The 22,799-nt window shown below is 34.8% G+C and overlaps 1 protein-coding gene across 1 annotated transcript in view; it reads right to left on the bottom strand.

The window, feature by feature from the left end:
- Window positions 1–22,799, bottom strand: part of AGBL4 (ATP/GTP binding protein like 4) — a 950,635-nt gene that overhangs the window by 911,897 nt on the left and 15,939 nt on the right. The window contains exon 3 of the mRNA XM_026086666.1: window positions 6,947–7,071. Within this exon, the coding sequence (XP_025942451.1) occupies window positions 6,947–7,071 (125 nt within the window). The remainder of the gene's footprint in view (window positions 1–6,946; window positions 7,072–22,799) is intronic.

The following is a 22,799-nucleotide window of genomic DNA, read 5'->3' as shown; positions in this document are numbered from 1 at the left end:
AAGAAACTTCAAGAACTCAAATACTCAAATACAAAGATTTCTAATCTTGTTTCAGACACATTTCCTCTTTAGCATTGGTGATTTTTATTCCTGACAGAAAAAGCTCAAAATTACCCATAAAACTGCATGAAACTTGAATATCAGTATTTAATTTTCTTCGGTAGTAGATCAACCAAGCAGCACAGACAGCTTTAAAACTCACCCATCCTGCTATGTTGTTACATTTCTATTACCCACAGTTTATTTGCATAAAGTTTTTCTTTTATGTTTTTATATCCGTGTTTTACATTACTGGCAATAACAGTAATAGATATAAATTTGTATCACAAAGTTTTCATACAAAATTGGATTTCATTTTAATTGTTTACTACTTAAAAGTGCATAGAAAAAGGAGAGGAAAAAGAATTAGGCAGGTATATGTATTTTCTACAAAGAGCAAATGTAAAACAGTTTACCTTTTTTTTATACAATAAACAACATAGTAAGGAAGATACTAAACACATTTTAAAGGCTACCCAAAACCTTTCTTTAAAGCCAAATTTATAAAAGCAATATAAATTTAAAACATCTTTTTAACAATAGAGATCTTGCCTTTTGCTTACAGACTCTGATTTGGAAGCAAATGTCCTCACACTGCATGCCTCATCTCGTAATCTGAGTTCCATTAAGATTCTGCTATGTTACTCTAGAATGGTTTTATGCAGTACAAAAATCGGTTCAACAAAAATAGTCCCAGGAATCATGTTCTTATTCTTAATACATTCAAATACATCAAAGAAAACATCTAAGATACTGGCTTTGTTCAGACTCTTTATTAGGCCTACGTGCTTATCTGTGATAAACTTCCACACTTCAAATTTCTAAATTTTAATTCATAAAAATGTGCTTGGAAAGCAGATAGGTTTATCCATCTTTAGCCTGTTAAAATTAGGTGATTTTCAAGACAAGTGTCAGAAGAGATGAAACAAAATAAATTAATATGATAAAACAAAATGGGTACATGAAAAAGATTAGTATATATCAACCCATGCAAAAGTTGAATAAAATACCAAAATACAGGAATGGGCAGGGATACCTTTACAGCATAATCAAGATTAGCGTAACAAGACTGCATAAAGATGGATAACATTCGGGAGCTTCCTAAGCAAGCAAAATTAAAATAATCCAGAGATTCTCCTCAAAAATAATTATAAAGAGATATTTAGAGAGATTATGGGAGCTAACCAGAGGAGGATTAATAAAATATTAATGCAAACTATTCAACAATGAATGAGTTATGTGTAATTTAGTAAGAAGGTATGTGTGATGGAACACACTACAAAAAATATGTATTTCAGATTGGTTAGGAAATATTGCAAGTCAAAAATTGGTTTAGAGAAGTCTTCAAAATTTCAGAACTATACTCCTTCACAGAAAAATGCACTGCACGCCTCACAAAACTAGGTAAATGCAATATGGCTTTTAATATACAATAAAGAAAATATCTAAAATGAGAGGCTGGAAAGAATAAAAAATGTTATAATGCACCTTGATACTGGAAACCTGAATCAACAAATGACAGTAAGGTGAAAAATCTCTGCTTGGGAAAAAGAAGACAAAAATGTGGCATATTTCCAACTTTAGACCACTTTTGATGTGATCCTTCTTCTACCTTACAGTCAGAGGCAGCTTCTGCAGGAATTAACTATGCCAGATGAGTTCTTAAAGAGACCAAGAAAGCGGTTATGCATCTCAAATCTTGCCGTTTTTCCTTCCTTCTCCCCCACTCCAAACTGTATCAGTTGGTCTACTAAAAGGCATTATCTCCCCCTACACACCTGATCACTTTTGTATCTTTAAACAATCACGGTTGCAACAATATTATTACTATTTCTCAAACAGAATCAGGTCTCTGCTAAGGCTCTCTTGGTTGTGTAAGGACATTAATAAGAGGCCTGAGTACGCTACAAAATCCAATCCCTATAATCATTATTTCCTCAAAATACAATCAGACAAAGACGCTAGAGATTGTACAACCTTTTTATTTTACAAAACAGTATATGACAAAAAAGAGAAAACTCTATCAACAATAGCCCTGTGCATTCCTAGTAATGTTCACATACAATATTATCTCTTACCTTTGGATCCTTTCTAATTTTCTGAAGAAGAATAGGCTATCCGTTTTCCCAATCCATACATATACATAATATAACTACCTAAAATTATTCTTAAATTAAAATTGTAGTCTCAATCCAACTGCAGGTGAAGCTGCTGAAAGAATCTCTTTGAAATAAATAATCTTTGGTTCTTTGATTTTAACCTTGACCTGAACTGATACAGTAAGTATAAGTAAAGATCAAATCCTAGTTGCCAAATATCCATTCTTCCTCTCTATTCTACTTGATATATTTTGTACCTTTGAGATGACAAATTCCAAATGTGTTTATCAACACTTATAGAATCCAAATTTTCAGTATTAGGAAACCCCTTCTGTTGAAAAAATCTTTTTTTTAATTTCAGCRAAAATACTATTTCTGAACATCATTCATCGTATAGCAGAGTTGTTCAGAATATATATACATAAAAAATATATTGTGCAGCCTAGATGTGCATTACCTACTGGTATAACATGGTTGCTGTTTTTTGTGTAATTAGAATCCTCCCAGAGATATTTCTAATACTGTCATCAGTTTGTTGTGTTCAACTGATATTTTTTCTCAAATTCCTCAAAAGTAAATCTTCCAGGACCGAGCTAATTTTGTTCTAGCGTGTCTAAAGTAGGCACAACGAGTGCCTACTGCTTGAGTAGAATTTCTGGGTGGGTCTCCCAAGAGAAATAACAACTATTTTCAACTGTAAAAGCCTCCAATTCTGGTATATTAGCAAATTTTTATAATTTATCATACATACACACATTTCTTCTTTTCTTTTTTTTCTTTCTTTTTCCATTTCTCAAGTGAATCACTGCTCCTACTAACACCTTTAAGGACATTCTAGCCCAGAAGTAATTGGGCACCTGAAGCACTGCCTGTTTAAAATACTTGAAATGCAATCGGGATGTGACACTTGACCATCCAATTTCCAGTTCTACAGAGATGGAATTTAGCAAAATTGTAGAGGGTGTTGTAAGGGCCATGGTCAAAGTCAATAGGAAACAAACCCTGCCCAATAAAGAGCATTATCTAGAAATAGACAGCAGCCTGTGACATGTATATAATTAGAGAAATTGGAGGCTTTGCCCATGAGACCATGTGTTCCACAGCAAATCCTRTTTCCTTCATTCTCCCTTTCATGGTTATTGTAAGAGTAATCATTGTGTGATTATAGCCCTTACGTATAACATATCAGTTTCTTTTTGTTCTTTCCAATATTGGTGTTAATTAAATTCACTGAACAAATGACTAAAGAAATCCACAGCTCAGATCTTATCAGACCAACTGACTTGCAAGTCTCAAACCATATAAGGAGACCAAAAGGCCAAATTCTACATCATACAGGCATTCTACGTGCTGGTTCTTTCTTCCCAGAAATATAAACTATTAGCTATTTCTTTTGATATTTCCTGGCTAAAAAAGTGCAAAATTAATATGAATGTTGCATGAAGTCCAAATTGCGAGGAGGAAGAAGTTCATTTACTAGCTTCCAAGGAAAAGAAAAATAAAAGTTCTCCTGGAATGTAGGGAAAAAAGTACATACCAAATAAAACACATTTATCATAAAATTATAAAAATAATTTAAAAAAGATTAGAGCTCTCACTGCTATTCAACAGAACTGAGCTCTATTTCCTGACCTTCTTACCGCAGCACAACAGTAACCTAACACATACATAACAGGGGGAAGGAAGCAATCATTCTGAAAAAGACTTATGTATCATAGTGAACAACAAATTAGGCATGAGTTTCCATAGTGATAAAGCAACAAAAGACTGCTGCAATATTTGGTTTTCCATAGCAAGACAGTAGTGGAGCAAAGAGGCTAGAGTTCCTTCTCCTTAAATTGGGATGTTAGAGCACTCAGAATTTGCCATTAAATTTTGGTTCCACATTTTGAAGGAAATATTGAAGGAACTGGAAGAGGAATAAAAACAAGAAGTTCTGCAAGAAGCAAAACTACTAAGTCTTATGGATTTGGATTTCATGGTTGGATTCTTTGCTATTTTAAAAATGAAAATTCCAAACAGTACTTTTTCCTGTGCCTCTCCTTTGTGGATTCTCTGATGTTTAATAAGAAATGATCTCATACTACAGCCTTTCTGCCAGTGGGAGCACTAATGGGATCTCCTGCCCATCTGGCAGCCAGCTTTCCTGAAAGTTACAGGAATTTCTGCCCACTGGGGTTGAAACTGGCCAAGAGTTAAAAAGCTATTGAGGGATAAAGGAGAGGAAAAAAATTGGCAGCCACACATAAATCTAGGCAGACAAGTATAACATAGACACTGTGATCATATAAACCTTGTTTCCCTAGGAAACTTGGCTAATTATCAAAGGGCTGGAAAGATTCACTTATGATGAAAGTCCAAAGGCCCCAAAGCAGAAAAATACTTAACACTTAAAGCTAAAGTGGATAGAGGACTAAAGGAACTAAACATGATAGCTAGGTTGAGAGACAAACGATGAGGAATGTGATAATCCACAGAAATATAAATGTTAGCCAAGGATGAAGAGGATTTATTTGTATCAAGAGGAGTTACTGTTAAGCAGAATTATAACTGGGAATAATGGGATTAAATAAAGGAAGGCTTTAGGCTAAATATCAAGCAACACCATCAGTGAGATTAGAGTCCATGGAAGAGCTTCTGGATGTAAATAGTGGAAGCCCCATTGCTTGAGACAATTAAAATTGGACTGGAATGCATGGATAGTGAGATTGACAGGAAAATCTCACAGGTCTCTCTTCATTTCTCGCTCCTTGATTCGTAGCATAGAATAGCACACTAAATAACATTGCAAAAACTGCACTGCAACCTGGTAACGTATGGATCTGAATTTGTAATTCATGGATCTGAAAACATAAATCAAAAACATGTACAGTACAATTATGTTTCTAATGCTTGTATGATTATTGTCTTCATATTGTTTCTTATTCTTTCTCTTTTTTATCCATTTGTCCACTGTTGTGTGTCAATGATTAGTCTGATGCAACAAGAGGAAAATTTGTAAGAGTCAGATAAAGAAAGAATGTGTCTTGTTTTCTCATGATACCTTTAAAATTAATTTCTTTGTGAGTAGAGGCTTTAGCATGAAATATCAAGCAAGACTGGAGAGATTCTAATAACAAGAAAAAAGATCTTCAGCACATTTTCACATCTATGCAAATTATTTAAGAATTTGACATTGAAAGAGGAACAATAAGAAGGAAATGTAACATATACAATATATAAAAATACTAACCGTAGCTACTCCTGTTGATTCCTCACCTAAATGACTGAAACTAGACCCAGGATGTAAAAATGGATAGATTTGCTTTCCTCCCACATCGTCTATATGCTATATCAAAAATAAATATCATACTATACAGATAATTACTTTTATAGAGAGTTAGTAAGATATGTACTTTCACAAACTGGTAAAAAATACTTGTGCATTAGTGTAACAGTCTTATGCTATACTGAATGGTATGTTTTTTATTTTATTATTTTCTAGTAAAAGATAAAAGAAAACAATCAAAATGCACAAACTTGGTTATACAGTGTGTTTGATGTAGCAATTTTTAACATTCATTTAATATAGCTGAGCTGCAATGACTAATACTGCCCATGTCCGCCAGTACAAAGGCCTAAATAAGGTTCCAGACTAGATTACATTCATGCAGGTCTCATTTTAACGGAAATTGGAGAGATGAAAAAAAGATTATAGGAAGACACATTATAAAAACAGACCTCACAAGTCAAACTTAATAGTGAAACCATTCTCTTTCATGTAGACAACCATGAAAACAAATATCCTGTAAGCACTAGATATATATTGTATCTTTCTACCAGATCTCTTTGCCTCCTTGAGACAGATTCCCATTCATCTCATGACTATATAATTTGATCATAGTTGACTAAGGCACAGCAGGGGGAAGGGTCTGTCTGATAAAGTATCAGGCGCCAGGAAGATAGATAAACAATTTCATGATTTCTAGTTGTAACAGGAATGGTATAGTGGTGGATATAAAGATATTAGTCTCATAGGAATACAAATATCAAGCTTCTGCAATTTTTTTCTCTTACTAAATACATTTTTTCCATTAAGCAAAAATGACAATCTGATTAGGATAAACTAACACAGAATGGCAGAATAACACACAAGGTACATGTGAGAAGTGGAATGAAATCTTTGTTGATCTGTCAATGTGCAAGTTGGTACATAACATTTTTTTAGTCTAAGTGAAAAAAATGAAAACAAGAAGTTTCTTTCCCGTGGGGTGTTTTTAAATCAAAGAAATGATACTTAAAAGCAGGTGAAGCAGTTGCTTATCAAGTTGTTTCACATTTAAAGATAAAACTCATCTTTCACAAGGGTCAGACTGGTAAGATACTTCTCTCCTACTACAAGGTACTAGAGTAATGTCTGTCTGTGACGCCACTTCACTAAGTTTCAAGTGCACTAAATGAAGGTTTGAGTGATAATATTTGAATGGTTACTATGGACTTCTTTATATATTAACACATATATTTGGTTTGTATAAATTAACACAAATATATATATCAGCCATTACTAATCCAAATCATGTTAAGTGAAAACTGTTATATTCTCTTTGTAAATATTTCCTGTCCTGGGTAGCTGAAGGATATGATGACATTCAGTCATGGTGACACCTGTTTTTACTTATTAAAATTCAAAGGACAGAATCATATTTTACAGCAAATTGTTAGTTACAAAACCTGCATGGCCTCTTTTCTCTTTACAAAAGAAAATACCTTATATGCTGGAGTAAGCAATTTTTAAAGCCATCATACTGTTTAATTTAATATGAACTTACCTGGGATTCTTTTACATTTTCAACAGTGAAGTTGAACCAAACTCGAAAGCGTGGGTTACAGGTATCTGGTCTAATRAACAGGTCATACTCAAACTCTGTGATGTGGTCCACCCGTCCAAGGTTACCTACCAAAAACAGATGAAAAGGAATGCATTTTAATGAATGGCTGATAAACGCTGTAACAGAAACTACACAAAGAAAAGTTTAAAAATTTTTTATCTCTGGTAAAAAAGTGGTTAAAGCATGAGACATACATATAATTAGCTTTTCAACAGTTCAGAATCATTTTTAATGACTCGATCATTACCACAAAATAAAATACACACCAGTAAGCCAAGTACATATGGATACACCAATAAGACAACATAGAACTCTATTATCCAGTCAAATTGACTATTTGTCTTGTCCAGTCCATCTCTTCCAGGAAGCATCTGAGTTCCAGAGTTCTGCCCCCCTTGCGGGTGCTTAGAGCGTCCTTCTCACCCTACAGATGGCCAGGACTTCATCTCCTCTGTGACTGAAGAGCCATCTTAATACTTTCCCTTTACCATTTGGTGCCACTATCACCTCTTTCCACAGTAACATATGAGGCTCTAAGATTTAGCTTCATTTTTCTCTGGTGGATTTCACAGAATAATATTTTTAAACACAGTCAGAGCTACATTGTCCCCAATGGCATTTTTCAACAAGCAACCACACTGGTTATAGAAATGAAGTTCGGCACTGGGAAAACTTGCTAAGTGCTTTTAAATTGTTAAATTGGCATGTTTCCTTCGAAGGATTCCAAGATTTTTAAAGATGAGGGTTAGAGAGTCCATTTTATTTATACACTACAAAAATAGGACTTTACATTTTCCTTATCCAACACAAAACCATCTCATCACATATTATAATAAAAAGACAGGTCTATGCTTTATCCTAAATGCTAAAGTATACTTATAAATAAAATTATCACTGCAAAGTGACCTTTTTTATGGATTGAGATATATATTTTTTAATTCAATATATATTTTGGGGTTGAATATATATTTGGGTTTGAATAGTTACTTATAACTGTAGTTTAGCTAAACAGCTCCCTGCTCAGCGAATCCCCTTTAAGTCAATATGATCGTTTATTGGCTAACATGCTGCTCTACGCAAGCAACAGTAGCAAAATCTGGCTGATTGGCTGTTTGGGGTGGAAAAGAGGCAGGAAAAAACATTTTCAGCTCTGCTCACCAATGTTTGCAGATTTCTTACTTATTCTAAAACGTGTCTGGCTTTACTAATTGCACAGTGAACATTTTTAATCTTCCCTATTTTTAATGTTATCCTCTTTACTTTCCTACCCACATTCTTCTTTTCAGAACAAAATTCTCTTAACTGATTCCCTCTGCAGAAAACCATTTCATGCTAACAATCTGTTCCTAAACGCTTGCCTAAAGGACACATTTGGAATATGAAATACTTGAAAAATTGGAAATATTTTACAGATAGAATACCTTTGCCAAATATAAATAACATAATCTGCCTGACTCTAGGTAAGTCCCTTTCCCATCAAAGTACACTTTCTGCCATAGGGGTCAATTCTATCACYGTTATTCACAATGAGAGAACTAGAATCTTCATGTAAATTATTACTTCCTACAGATTACTACCCAATATAAACAAAAGCAGTAAAATGAAGCTATTGCATGGTAATGCCTTTAATTAAAGGACTTTTTAAATGTGTTTTTCATGAAAATGTCATGCACATTTGACATTTGGGGGAAAATAATATTCCTCTCTTATCTGAGAATTTAGATGGTCTAAACTGGCTAATATTATAGGTTGGATACCAATCGCAGGGCCTGCCTCACAGGTCACAAGGAGATAGTAACAGGGAGAAGTCACAGTTCCAAGCTCTCTCTGGACAGAGTTTCCCAGAACACCCGGAGTCCCCTGACCCTGACTTGTGCATGTGATAGTGGTGGGTCATCTAAGACTAAGGCAGCAGGCTGGGCAAACACACACTGTGGAGTAGGTCCAGCTTGCGAGTTGCCTCCCCCTGATCCCAGTAATTCCTCCTACAAACTCTGTTATCTGCAGCACAGACCAGGAGGGGAAATTTTTGACCGAATTATTTTCAAATAAGGAAATAGAAGCTCATTAATTTTATTTTATAAGTTTAAAGATCATAAAAATTTATCCTGTAAGGCATGAGAAACTAAAAGATTATTAAGAGAATAAATAAATACAGACAAAGAAAAATGGTATCTTGATTTCTACCTATTGCATATTTCAGCTTCTATTTCACCATCAGATTGACCTGAACTGTAAGGGGGACAGATGGTCCATTCGCAACTACTTCACAGAGTCCATAAGATCCTTAAACTTGAATTTGAGGATTCTACTGATGTTAGTGAATTCACCGCTGGGGAAGAGCTGGGATGTTGGAACCACTGTAAGCCAGTCTGCTCTACAAAAGCTACGTACCTAATGCAAACCCAGCAGGACCTCTAGCAATTTAATCACTGAATGCAGGATTCCCTAAGAGTCACAAGACTGTTTTCTCTCTTTATCTGTAATAGTTGTTTTGAAAACTCCCCTTCTTCTAGATGCATTTATATTTCCTCTTGTGAATTGTATTTCAATTGTGAATTCAATTTTATTACTTTTTRCCTATGGAACTGCCTCCAACTAGGCTCCTTCAGAGCCTGTCTCAGCTGCCACAGTCACCTGCAACCATTTTCAGTTTAGCATCATTTGGACATTTCATTAGTGCACTATTTCTTYTCTTTCTTCCAGATGCTAAAGAGGCTGCACCTAATGCTAATGCCTTCGGTAACCATTCAACAAGTTCCTCACACTCAGTAGACTATTGTTTGTAATATTACAGCCTTTGCTCACAATCTGTCAACCTAATTTCAACCCACTTAGCAATGTCATTAAACAAGACAGCAGTTTTTGGTACAAAAAAAGCCTAAAACTACAAGAACAAAACAATTCCTCACCTTAAGAGATAGTTTGTAGAAATCATATAATGCCACTAAAGAACAATTTTTGGTGTCAAAGAGAAAGGAATCCACCTCCCAATGTTAATCTCAYAATAAAAGTTAACAATTTTACAGTGCTGCCTTCACACTGCTGTAATCATGGGAAATAGTTTTATTCTAATGTGTGAGACATTGCAATACTACAGGTAACAGTGAAATGCATTAGAAACTATTAAACAGGAGTTAAATGTTGATTACACTGTTCTATTTATCCATCATACATTTCAATATTTTATCATTGAAAATAAACATTTTTTTTTCCTTAGGTAAAAGCACCTTCTGAACTGCTTTTGCTTTTTGAATATTTAAAAAAGGTTTCCTAAAATTTGTCTTCTCCTTTTTTGTTAAAAGTATAGCAAAACAGAAAACTAATTAATGGTTAGAATATATACACTCTGCTTTATAGTAAACTGAGGTGGACAGTTTCTGTACTGGAATGATGATAAATTTAAGACAAAGCTARATAAGACCAATTTTGTGTGATGTACCAATACATTTTAATTTCAATACAACTACTCTAAGACTTTTTTCATTCATAGTTTTTATCCTATGTACATTGTTAGTCTGATAGTTTGTTAACCAAAATGGTTATGAACAGAGTAGGAGAATCTGTTCATAACCATCCTGGTTAACTGCTTCCTTTTAAAATCAAATTAAAAAGCTCTCACATTACTGAAACAGCAGCAATTACTATATTTAGGGTTCACACCTGCACAACAGCATCACCACTCAATTCAACAAATGCAGGAGACCTGTGTTACAATAGTAGATGATTTATTTTAAGCATCTTCACTCCATAATTTGTGTTTTGCCTTGTATTTTTGAGTTAACACTGCAAAACATAAGATATTAATAATGTTATTTAAAATACATGTAAAATTAATGAACTGATAGAGTAATGAGATCTGCAGGGGAAAAAGACCAACAACATGATGAGCAGCAACATCTAAGCTTCCTGGCATTCTAAGATATTTCTTGTTTTTATTTATCTATTTATTTATTTATTTATTTACAGCTTGGGTGCACTCCTGGTTATAAAATGGCTTTCTGAGTATTTCTTAAAAATAAATAAACAATTTGTTAGAGTAGCCGGCGCTTTACAAAACATTAYGGATTTGTTCTCATAGGCACTCTGAATTTTTTTTTTCCTACTATTATTTTACTTTACAGAAATAATGGCATAGATCTTTTTAAACTGATGGGAAGATGTGAACAAATCARATTCCCAAATGTCTATAAACTGACTTTCCCTTAGCCTTGGGGTTTGTTTCAAGACATGCTCAGTTTTCAGTCACAGTTCCATTCAATACTCTTAGCATACTGAGAAAAGAGGAGACATACTTTTCTTCAATCATTCAGCCTGAAATTCTTAATTATATTTGATTAAATTGCTTTCCAGAGCAACGTAGAGTGCAGTACTTTCAAACTGTGCATAGTGGAAGGGGTCAATAGGATGTTTCAAGTTTCTTTAAAAGTCGGCAAAAAAACCCAATGTTACTATTTTATTAATCATGCAACATACACTTACTCCTCATAAAATATTAACGTATATTGCTTCCTACATCAATAAAAAGTGTACTTTACATGAAGAAAGAAAATCTGCTGAAGAAAATGCTGGCTAAAGTTACTAAGCATCCTAACAATTATCATAAAAATGCAAGAAAATAAAATATAGATACGTTAAGCAATCCCAAAATCTTCTTAAACCACACATTGTGCTTTCCTACAGAGAATTTTAAGATGAAAAATAGACCTTGAGGGTCTTAGACAAGCCTGAGGCAATATAAAGAAAAAGGTCAAACACTCTGCTAAAAAGGACCGTTATCTTCAGAACAACAACTTATCAGCCAGCTTGCAGCCCTGCTTATTTACAGTTATTGGTCCCAGAGGAAGTGCACTTCAGTGCAGGGCGCGATTACTTTGTAATGAGTTTGCCAGAAATGGTAAAGGAAACTAATTTGTAACAATGTGCTGTTCCCTGCACATGAACTTTCTCAGACACTTTTTTTTTTTTTTTTTTGGTCCGGCAATGAATAACTAACTTCAGCCTCCCTAATAAGCAGCGAAAACAGAAGTGCACTAAAAACGACTGAGCCGCAAGCGTGAATGTGCTGAAATATCAGTGATTATCCCTCTCAGCTGTCCATTACAGTACTCATGATGACCATCAATTCCCCTGTGGTGGATATATAGAAGGCAGGTTTCAGGGGGTGGATTTGCACATGAAAATTAACACCATTTGGAAGAAAATAGCCTGCACCTGTCACAGATTAGCAACAAAAGGTCAAATGCCTCCTTTTACACCTAGAGCACTTGCATATTGTATGCTTTGCTTATAGGAGCCTAATTCCAGTTTCTTAATTCAGAAAAGTGAGCACCATGGTGAACTGAGGGCGAAAAAAAAGAATTAAACCTTGGCTAAAAGCTATCAATAAATCTATTGATCAAGATACATATGAATGGAAGTAGCTGAGGCAATCTCTGTCTCTAAAAGAGGTAGTTTTTCAAAAGAGAATTACACAAAGTGCTCTTCTGTTTTTGTCAATATGCTGCCAGGTTTTGAAATACTATTTTTCATCCACACAATAAAAATCTTGACAAGTAAGCAATAGAAAATCACTAATACACTTGCAGCTGCATTTCAATCTATACAAATTCTTTAAACAAAAAACAACCAAAGAACAGATTGGCATATACATCATTTTCACCAGTTGAACCTGGGATCAGGTCCAAGATAGCCAAACAGTATTAATCTATACTTTCATGCAACTCTGTGTTTTACAAAATAAGGTGAAATGTAAAATATTGAATACCCTCAATGGAATTCATCCTTAAAAGATCACAAAACACACTGAGAAGACAACATAAAGAAATTTTATTGACACATTCTAAATGGAAGAGGAACTTCAGGGACCATGATCTGTAAAAATTTTTCTTGAGTGAAAGATTAGATATCTTCTGAAAGAAGTGCATCTAAAAATATCAGTCTGTAAATTCCCATTGGTTTTATGATGTTTGCCTGTGAAAACAATTCATAAAAAATCCTGTGGTGAGGAGTTCTAAACAACTTCTAAACAGCATTTGATTTGTAAATAGGAATAAACAAATGAAAAAGTGATGATTTCTGAAAATGTGTGATAGTTTTTGCATCATTTCCTGGACTGCTGCCCAAAGCATATGTCAAATCAAGATTCCTGAAACTGCAAAGCATATGATTTGAATTAAAAAAATAAAAACACAGAAAAAGCACCTTGAAAGCTTAAGTTTACTTTAAATTGTTAGAATTGCATATATTAAGCTCTGCAGTACAAAGTACTAGCTATACTGCTGCAGTTAAATCAATGTTGTAAAAAAACCGCATTACTCTTCAACAGTATAGTACTCTTTGAAGAACCTGATGTTTCACGTAAGACAATAGTAATGCTCATGACTCAGCTTTCAGTTAAAATCCAAATTGCCTAAGGAATATGTTCTAGACCTTATCAGAGAGGCAAATCATTTCAAAAGCATATGGTTTGAGAAGCTGGATGCTTCAAACTTGTAGTGGTAGTTTCTTTTCTATCCTCCCTCCTCAATTAAGCAAATTAAAATTGCTGTGGTTTTTGTTGCCTTTTTAAAAGTTTTTATCAATAGTGACATCCCAAGGACAGTAAATCAGTAACRTTTGTGAATCTTTTTTGTAAAAAACTGTATGGGAATATGGACAATCTTAGCTCTTAGTAGCCATTGGTAGAAGCCCAGCTCCCATCACTGGAAAGGGTAAATCAAGGGGTACGTATTAATTCGTAACTTACTGAAGTTAAAACATCTCGATTGGGCTTTGATGGTAATGAGAAAATGTGATAAAATCTAATTGCGACTGACAGCACATGAAAATTCCAGCTTTTACATTTATTAGTCTTTTGAGTATACAATAACTATGGGTCTCCGTCTGTTTGCTTCCGTTTGCTTCACTGCTACAGGGTTCAGGAACACCAGGGAGAAAGAGCGGGGCAGCCAGCACTTACCTATGTTCGTATCCTTTCCATTTATTAGTGAACAGTTTGGCTTAAAGTTCACCCTCATGGAAGTTTTATAAATTAAAATTTTTATCTGAGTTAGAGTAGGAGTCAGAATTTATCACCAGCAGCAGCGAATCCGAATCATTAGATTAGAAGATGACTGTGGGCCTAGCCTCTGAAGGAAGTGAAAAAGATGCAAGGCCATTTTTAAGCAGGCCAAAGAATTGTCTTAGATGCAGGAAAATTTAGGGAGCTGTAAGGCTTTAAAGAGAAAAGAATGAACTGTAAAAGTAAAGAGGCATACAACAACTTAAATTTGCTTTATTAGACTAATACAGAAGACAAGAAAGTGGTATTCCARCAGATAAGAAATGTATAGGGGGGAGATTGTTTGTTTATTTTTTAATACTAAAAATAGTTACAAAAAGATTCTCATACATTAGCAGTCTGAGCAGTGTCAATAGTTGGTGGTTTTAGGATGAGTTCTTTCTTCCAGAAAAAATGTATGTCTTGGTCACTAGTATTTCAGTGATGTCGGGGTGGGGGGGGTGGCGGCAGGAGATAAGTGTTAAGATTTATTGTGCAGTAGTTTAAAGGCTCCTACTGCAACAGGGATACCATTACAGATTACACTATAAATAATTTTAAAATTATGGAATGTGTTAATAGGCTACCTACTTAACATTTCTTGCAACTTTGCTTTATAGATAATCCAGTAGAGTAAACTATAGTATTTAGAAAGGCAACGCAAGCAGGAGTGTTTCATATAAATTTAGTGAAAGCTAATTAGAATAATATATAAGCAGGAGGAAAATACAGAAAAGATCTATAATGAGTATATCTCTTTTATAAAGGTGTAAAATACAATGATCTATGTTTTTACCATATGTTTTTTCAGGAATCCTCAAATGAAGAGAATTGGAATGTTTTCTGTCTTTTTATGTTCTTTAAGAGGATCACTCTTAATGTCAATGCCAGTTTAGAGCATGACAAAAAATGGCAACAAGTAGTCCTAAATATTTACTGATCATCATGGCTCAAAAAACTACCATTAGGAAAACAGCAAATTATAAATGCTACAAGCAATATACATTGTTTTGATCAAATCAGACTGATATTTAAACATTTGCAGCCAAAGAGTCTTATTTCAAAATTGCCCTTACCAATAAATACTGATGCTTTCAGACAAAGGACCTAAAAACCTGGAGTTGTAAAGAATGAAGTGCCAATGCTCTCTGTATAGTGAAATTATAAAAAAAGGAGCATGATCAGTCTCCTGACTCCTTCTCCACCATCTGTGAGGTTCTTAAGAACTACAGAAATATCAGTAGAACCCAGGACTGCCGCATAAACACTCAAAAAAAAGTCACAGAATCTTGTAAATACAGAAACTGGCAGCACTAGTGAAGCAATGCATCAACTTACTAGAGAGCATCAAGAATGCTTAAAAACCACAGGCCAGTGTCCTAAGATGGCCATTCCATACTCAGGACACCAAAAATACCAAATCCCCAGGAAAACAGTAGGCTACTCTTGTTCCCTCCTTATCAATCCCCCAAAGGCCTCCAATGACAGATGGGCAGTTATTTATCCATAGCACTGAACCTTTGTTAATGGAAAATCAGAATACAAAGAGGTTTTGTATTAGTGTCACAGAACTCAGCTTTCTTTAACCCAGTTTATGCAATCAAAACTGGTACCTCACTACTACGTATCACAGCTTTCACAGCGAAGCTCTTCAAGGAAAGACATTTGGGGAAATTTCTGTTTGGAGATCAATTAGCATATAATGGGTGCTATCCAAAATAAATAATTAATAAGTTAATAAATAAATTATAATAATGTCTGCAGTCCTTACCAAGGAAGCAACCACCATGGCAGATCAGAGAATATGAACGGCTGTACCACAGTGGGAAGGTACCATCTATTGGTGTGAGTCATACCGCAAAGCACTTACTTTTTTAGGGCCTGATACTCAATGTACAGCATTGAGGTCTGTTGCTACCTACTATCTCTAACGTAAAACATTCTCATATTTATTTGCAGCCCCGACATCACAGGCGTGCAAGCAACACATTACAAATGGTAAAAAATGTCAAAAACTGTGTATTCATTATTCTTAAGTACACAATAGTAGCCCCACTTACTATTCAATATAGTCATCATCTTGCAAAGACCTTAAGAATTTGTACAGTGCAACACAGTTCTTTCATCCTACAAGTGAGGATATTTCAGCTGATTTACTACCATACTGTAACAGTGTAATTCTGTATTTGGCCTAGTTTGGTGCCTGATACATAGAATCACCATTTTTCTAGGGGAATCCTTCCACAGTATAATTACAAACTGCCACTTGAGGAAAATTAATTGATGGAAACCTCAATCAGTCTGGAGACCTATATTTAAATTATATTCTCAAGGACCTCTCCAAAGTCACCACAGCTGTAAATAAATGTGCTTAAAAAAAAAAAAAAAAAGAGCATTAATGGAAAGGCCCCAGGCATTGTCATATATAAGAATCTTGCGTTTTGAGATTGATCCCAAATAAACTTTCTTTAACTAAGAGGTAGCTGATTTTATAACTAAAACCTTCATTCTGTATCATAAACAAAAAAACTCCTTGTACAATGGTCCAGTGTAAGGAYGGACTTTCATTACAAATAATGGATCTGAATAATTTCAGGAGGTCCTGTATACAGCTTTTGCAGAAGAAACAGTCTTATTTTAGTTTATTATATAGCTGAATTTGGTTCTCTATGCCATTAGCCAGCAATCCACAAAAACACTTTAGGGAACAAAAAAGTTATTCTCATGCAATGAATTAATCCCATTATTCCATTGCCAAGAAGCGAAATCTTCTGATAGAATCTTTACGATAGAATTGAGAGATAGACTTTCATTTATATTTTTAGCCATTTCATCAGATTAGACTGCTACACAACTTCACAGTTCACCTACTCCTCTGCTGTAGTTTCCAGTCTGAAGTGCCTTTGTAAAACAAGGTGATTTCTGTACTTTTCTCTTTATTATACAGTATTTTGATCCTTCCATAGGCAATGGAACTTGTTCCTGTATTTTCAGCGTTATATAATTTTCAGACTCCTGTGCCTTGTTATTTTCCTTTCCTCCAGCCATCAATCTGTTCTAGAAGCCGCCCCAATTTCCAATCTTACCACTACTTATGAAATGTCAATACTGTTTATATCCTAGTTTTACTGCAATGCACTATATATAGTTATGTAGGATGAAGGAACTGTAGTTCTGTAGTTATGCTGGTTTGTGTTATACTACTGAACAAATTTACAGCAGGCCTTTTTAACTGGATCCACACGAATGTATATAGAAAACAACTGCTTACCCTCATTTATCTTTCTTTACTTGAAGCTTGAATTAGACCTTAAAAACTATCTACTTGAAGCTATTTTTTCAACCAGAAGTGATAATTTAAATATTGACATTTTAGTTGGCACCAACATGTTTTTTGTCTTCTGTTATGGTTAGAATATTTTATTATATTTGAATGTCTGTCTTAATTTTTTGCTTTTTTTCATTTTGCCAAATCCAGAAGCGTTTTCCTTTTATTTCAAAGTATTTCTATGTTTGTAGTAAATTAAACATTAATCTTTCTCTGCAAATGTCAAGTGATATTTAAATGTTTTTCTGGCAGATAAATGATTATTAATATTAATGCAATAAAATCACAGCTCTTTGTCCTTTCTTTGATATTTAAGAAAAAATTAAGGATGTCAAAACAGCTCTGCAAAAAGAGAATTCATTGGTCTACCATCCACTCTTCATTAGCCTGAGAGGTAAAAAATTACTGATCTTGTGAGACAATGTGTTTATAGAATCAGAAAGGGTTGAAAATGAATTACTCTATCAGTGGTAGAGTGTGTATCACTTCAATGTGAAAATGCCTTGTTAAAGTTCATTTTAATTTAAAGCCCCCTTTTTGTCATTCAAAAAGCTTTAGCACAATGAAAGAGTCTTTGTCACTTTCATAATTAGCCCCTCTTGCACTAAATGAGAATAAAATCTGATCAGAAGTCCATACAGGCAAGGTCATAAATCAAACAGAAAGGCTCCACGAGCAGTTCTGTAAGATGTCCAAAGGCACTCACAGCTCAGAATTGAAGCACTGTAGTCAGGATCCACTCCCAGAAATACAGCACGAAAAAAGCCCCAATAATATCTGTTTGACAGGCTAAATTTATCTCCATATTCTGAGGCCCTATAAACACATTTTGCTGTTTAGATACAAAAGCAATTTCAGCACCAAGGACAATTCAGGAAAGCAAACAGCTGTTAAAGTAGTACTATTACCATTTGCCAACCAAAGTCAAATTAATTTAACTTAATGCTCTCACTTCAAACTGTGGCAGTAAATATATATATATATATATGATAATTGTCATAAAGCAGGAACAAAATTGTATTAACAGATAAAATTCTGTAGGAAACCAAGTTTAATTCTATATACATAAGTAAGCGTGTACCATAGCCCAGCTCAAATATAAACTGCATTTTATTCAACTTGTTTTCATCTTCAGATGAAAGTAAAAAGATATTTTTGAAAGATGTAATAAAATTTTCAACCTTGGACTGTTATGGTGAGAGTGACAACACATCACTCTCTCTACTTGGGATCATCGGAATACCAACAGGAATCCAAAGTATCAGCATAGTATTTTAGTCTCCAAAGYGAGGATTTCATCAGCAATAATGCCAAAAGCACAGGGAGACTGGAGGGCAAGGAGGGGAGGAGGTAGGAAGTGCAGGGGAAGGCTGGTAGGAGGAGGGAGTTGGCAAAGAAAATATGCTTTCTAGAACAGCTGTATTTTTTAAAACCGAGGTGTTATGGTAAAGTTAAAGGCTAATTTTGAATATTAATCAGCTGAGATTTGTTTGTAAAATAGCTACCTCCATACAAACAGGAATTTTCATGACTATGGATATTTTTAGCCATAACTTGTTCATATATATAGCTGTACCTTCAAATAGGTAGTCAAGTACATTAAAAATGTGACATTTCCCTTTATAACTTTCTGTTATCTAATCATATTTTCTCTGCAGAAACAAGCCATTAAAGTCATGTCTCTGGTCATGCAGACATCAAACTACTATRAAAGTAATGGCTGGGTTTGGAGGGGTTACATTTATGTCCTGTGTTCCCAAAATTTCAGGTTACATTCATTACGCAGTAGGTGTAAGCAATTGGATTCCACATATTTACAAGACATAAGAGGATTGGTCTGCTAAACGGTGGACTGAAGCAGCATCAGTGTGGCAAAAAACAAAACAGTAACACATTTTCTCCATCATCATAGAGTCTCACATTCTAGGAAATGGACAGTAAACTTCCCAGGTTAGTTAAATGTAGTTCTACAAGTGAGGGTCCTCCTGGATACAGTGACCTGAGCTTTGAGAAACAAGATTTGCCTTGCTTATCAGGCATACAGGTATCTAAAAAGCGAAAATTGAAAACTACTGTACAAGCCAACCAAGCCTGGAAACTGTGACCAGGGCATGCAGGTGATTAAAGAAAGAAAATAGATTTAAGATGGATGGGATGAGAATCCGAGTCAGACATATTTTTGAAATTAGACTGCCTAAAACTTTTTCCTATAAGCGAGCACTCCAAAAAGCCAATAAAGCTCTTAAACAAGCAGTAGGGTTTTTTGTTTTGGTTTGTTTTGKTTTTTTTACTATATAATAAACTAGATTAATTGGCTTTTACATAAAGAAAACTCAAAACTAAGTAAGAAAGAATAAAAAACAAAACAGATTTACAAAGATATCTSCCCTACCCACTGTGCCCTTGCAAGCAGATCCTGTTTCCACAACCGGCTTTGATTACCTACACAGTGAACTCTTAGGAATTGCAACAAATTCCAGATAGTCTCCTCTGGATCCCTAGGAAGTACTCTCTGTCCCCTTAGTGGCCAACATGGATCTGGTCCTTGGGCTTCTCAACAGTTTCCCAGTCTCCAAGTGCTGCAGCATCCCTGCTTGCTGCACCCTCCTCCGCCCTCTGCCGCCCTTCTGCGCTGTGCTCACCTCCGAGCAGGCTCAGCTGCTCCCAGTGGAGGGAGAAACCTCACCTATCTCCAGATGGTTCCACCTTGCTCGGTCATTCCCCTTTTGAAGAAACGTAAAATACACAAGTGAAACAACTACCATCCATTTCAATGGATTTAAACAGTAAACTTCAACCTTATCAATTCAACATTGTAAAAGACACCTTCAAATTTCCTCCCTGATTCTCCCAAACATCTCCTGATTCCCATACTATGCATACGTGKGGGTACAACACAATTGCTACAGTCAGTCAAACAACTCATAATACCAGGTATATTCATCTCAGCCTGCCCTTAGCACTCAGCTCCTTCAAACCTCCTCATTAAAGGGAGAGAGGGTACCAAAGGAGACTCTTTGTTATTAGGGATTTCAGATCTTTCCTTTTCCCTGAGGTAGAGCCATGCCAACAAAATCTCAGATTTTTTTTATTTTTGCTGTTCCTTTTCACCTTTATCTGCACTACATAAAAGCCACAGGAAATTATGACTTGAAAAGTCCTATACAATTACTATAACTATACAGTCCTATTYCTTCCTAGACAAATTCTTAACCAAATACTGCCACTACAGTGAAAAAAAAAAAACAAAAAAAAACAGTACCTCTGCCAACTGAGTCTCAATATAACCAGTGCCTTTCTGACTGTCAGAACAAAGAATTACTACAACTGAAACATCCTGAAGAAACATCTCTCTATAATACAGCTGTAAGGTGGAATTGCAGGCAACTAATGGGAGCCAGAGCCCCATGGGGGCCGAAGGGCACAAGACACAGAGACAGGAGAACTGTATCAGTGAAACAGGGGCAAGTCAGCTTATTCTGCTTCTAGCCAGGGTAATAGGAAACCCAGAGCTTCTAGAAGAGAAAGTGGCCTCACTGTTCATAGGCATGTTCTCAGCTTCTCTTTCTGAGTCTTTCCATCACAGTGTAGGTCCAAACATCACCACTAAGAAAGACAGAGAGCACTTGGCCTCACACCAGTTTTATCCTAATGAGGAGGCACGTAATCTTAACTCTTCAGTAGCTCTTCAGCTGAGATGMCTTGATCTTTGRAATTTTTATTCTGTATTAAGAAAGAAGCAGYAAGACATAGCCAGAGAGATCATTCTCATACTACTCTTGTCTATACGTAGCCTGAAGTGCAGGGTATAGTCAGAGGCAGATCTGAGTCAACAAACTATTTGAGGAACCTTGGATGGAGAGTTAAGGGGGAGGTTTGGGCTATACAAGGGAATGGTCTGCAGGGATGCTCCTATATTAATACACAAAGTCAGTCACATCAGATATTGAATTTTTCTGCTCTTCTAGTAATTTGTTGATATCCAGAGGTTCCTAGCCTATTGGGTTATCAGTTAAGCTAGGTTTAGAATTCTTAATTAGAATTAAGTGGACATATCCAAAAGCTTTTGATTCAAATGCATTTTTCTTCCATTTGATCATATCTTCAAATTTGTTCTTTCTTGGTTTGTGTTTGCTAGGAATAGAGTATTCTGAAAAGCAACAAAATAATAAATGAAAGATGTAGATTTTCAAAACAGACAAAATCTTCTTACAAGGTATCTGAGTAGACCTGAAATTAAATAAATATTTTTAACACAAGAAAATCACTATACAGTGATTGTTGAGTTGTATTGTTATTTCTTGTAGAAATAAAGTGACCTTGGTCAATTACAGCTCAAATGTTGCTTTTTAGTCTTCAAAAGCAGTGACCTACACACATTTAGCAGCACTATTTCTATTCAAAACTAGTCTTACTTCATTTCTAAAGAGAGATGCCAGCTTACCTCTATTTATATAAGAACCTGAAGACATAGCAAACCTTTTATATTAAGAAAATCAACAAAAAATCCCACTACTTCTGTTATATACTGTATTGTACTTCTGATAGTCCACTCTCTCAGTAAATCCATAACAAGATCATTTTATACTAAAATTTAATCTTAAAATAATTCTTYGTTCTCACATAAGAAGCTGCTGGGGCTTTAATATAAGTCCTTTGGCACATAAAGCATATTAACCACRAGATAAAAGGGTTAATTAAAATTACTTGTTTAAATAAATCCAAAGTTAATTTCAATTTTGAGTTTRAATCTGTATGCATGCACTTTACATGTTCATTGTGATATACAAAAATATCTTTCTCTATTAAATGCATTAGAAGCATTTATTACATTAGGAAACACTGTGCAAGCAGTTGCCTAAGAAAACAATTATCACCTTAAGAAGTAATTAATTAATTATTCCTGGTTCCCAATTTTAATAGTAGTCTAACTCTTTAATTTTTAAAATCTTTACTTCTTTTGTTTATTTACTCAAAAATAAAAATTTGTATTAATTTGCAATGTATTAATACTACACTTTTTAAGTGTTACTGTCAATAGTGAAAAAATCTTTAAATAAAAGATACATTAACATATGGCACCAGCTTTAACCAAACACACAAGGAAAAAATATACTGTTTCCAAAGGCTAATCTTCAAAAACAGGAACTTACAAAGTCTTTATTGTCATTTTCATGTTCTTACCCTACTGACATCAAAACATTAACTCTGTAACTTAGAGATAACTTTTCTGCCGTACTGCAGGAGACGTACAAGGAAGTCCTAGGCAGTAACAGAAGGACTGTTGTCTTTGAACACCTCAGACTCACGAGAAAAATGGCAGACTCTCTGTCCACTCTAAGGATGGAAATAGTTTATAATACAGAAATTATAATTAAAGTTAAAAAGACTTATAATTCTGAACAGGAGGGCACCTTGCCATA

Source organism: Apteryx rowi, unplaced genomic scaffold (genome assembly GCF_003343035.1).
Source record: "Apteryx rowi isolate R43461 unplaced genomic scaffold, aptRow1 scaffold_7, whole genome shotgun sequence".
NCBI lineage: Eukaryota > Metazoa > Chordata > Aves > Apterygiformes > Apterygidae > Apteryx > Apteryx rowi.
The sequence above is the reverse complement of the archived record's forward strand: the minus strand, read 5'-3'. Positions and strand labels throughout refer to the sequence as shown.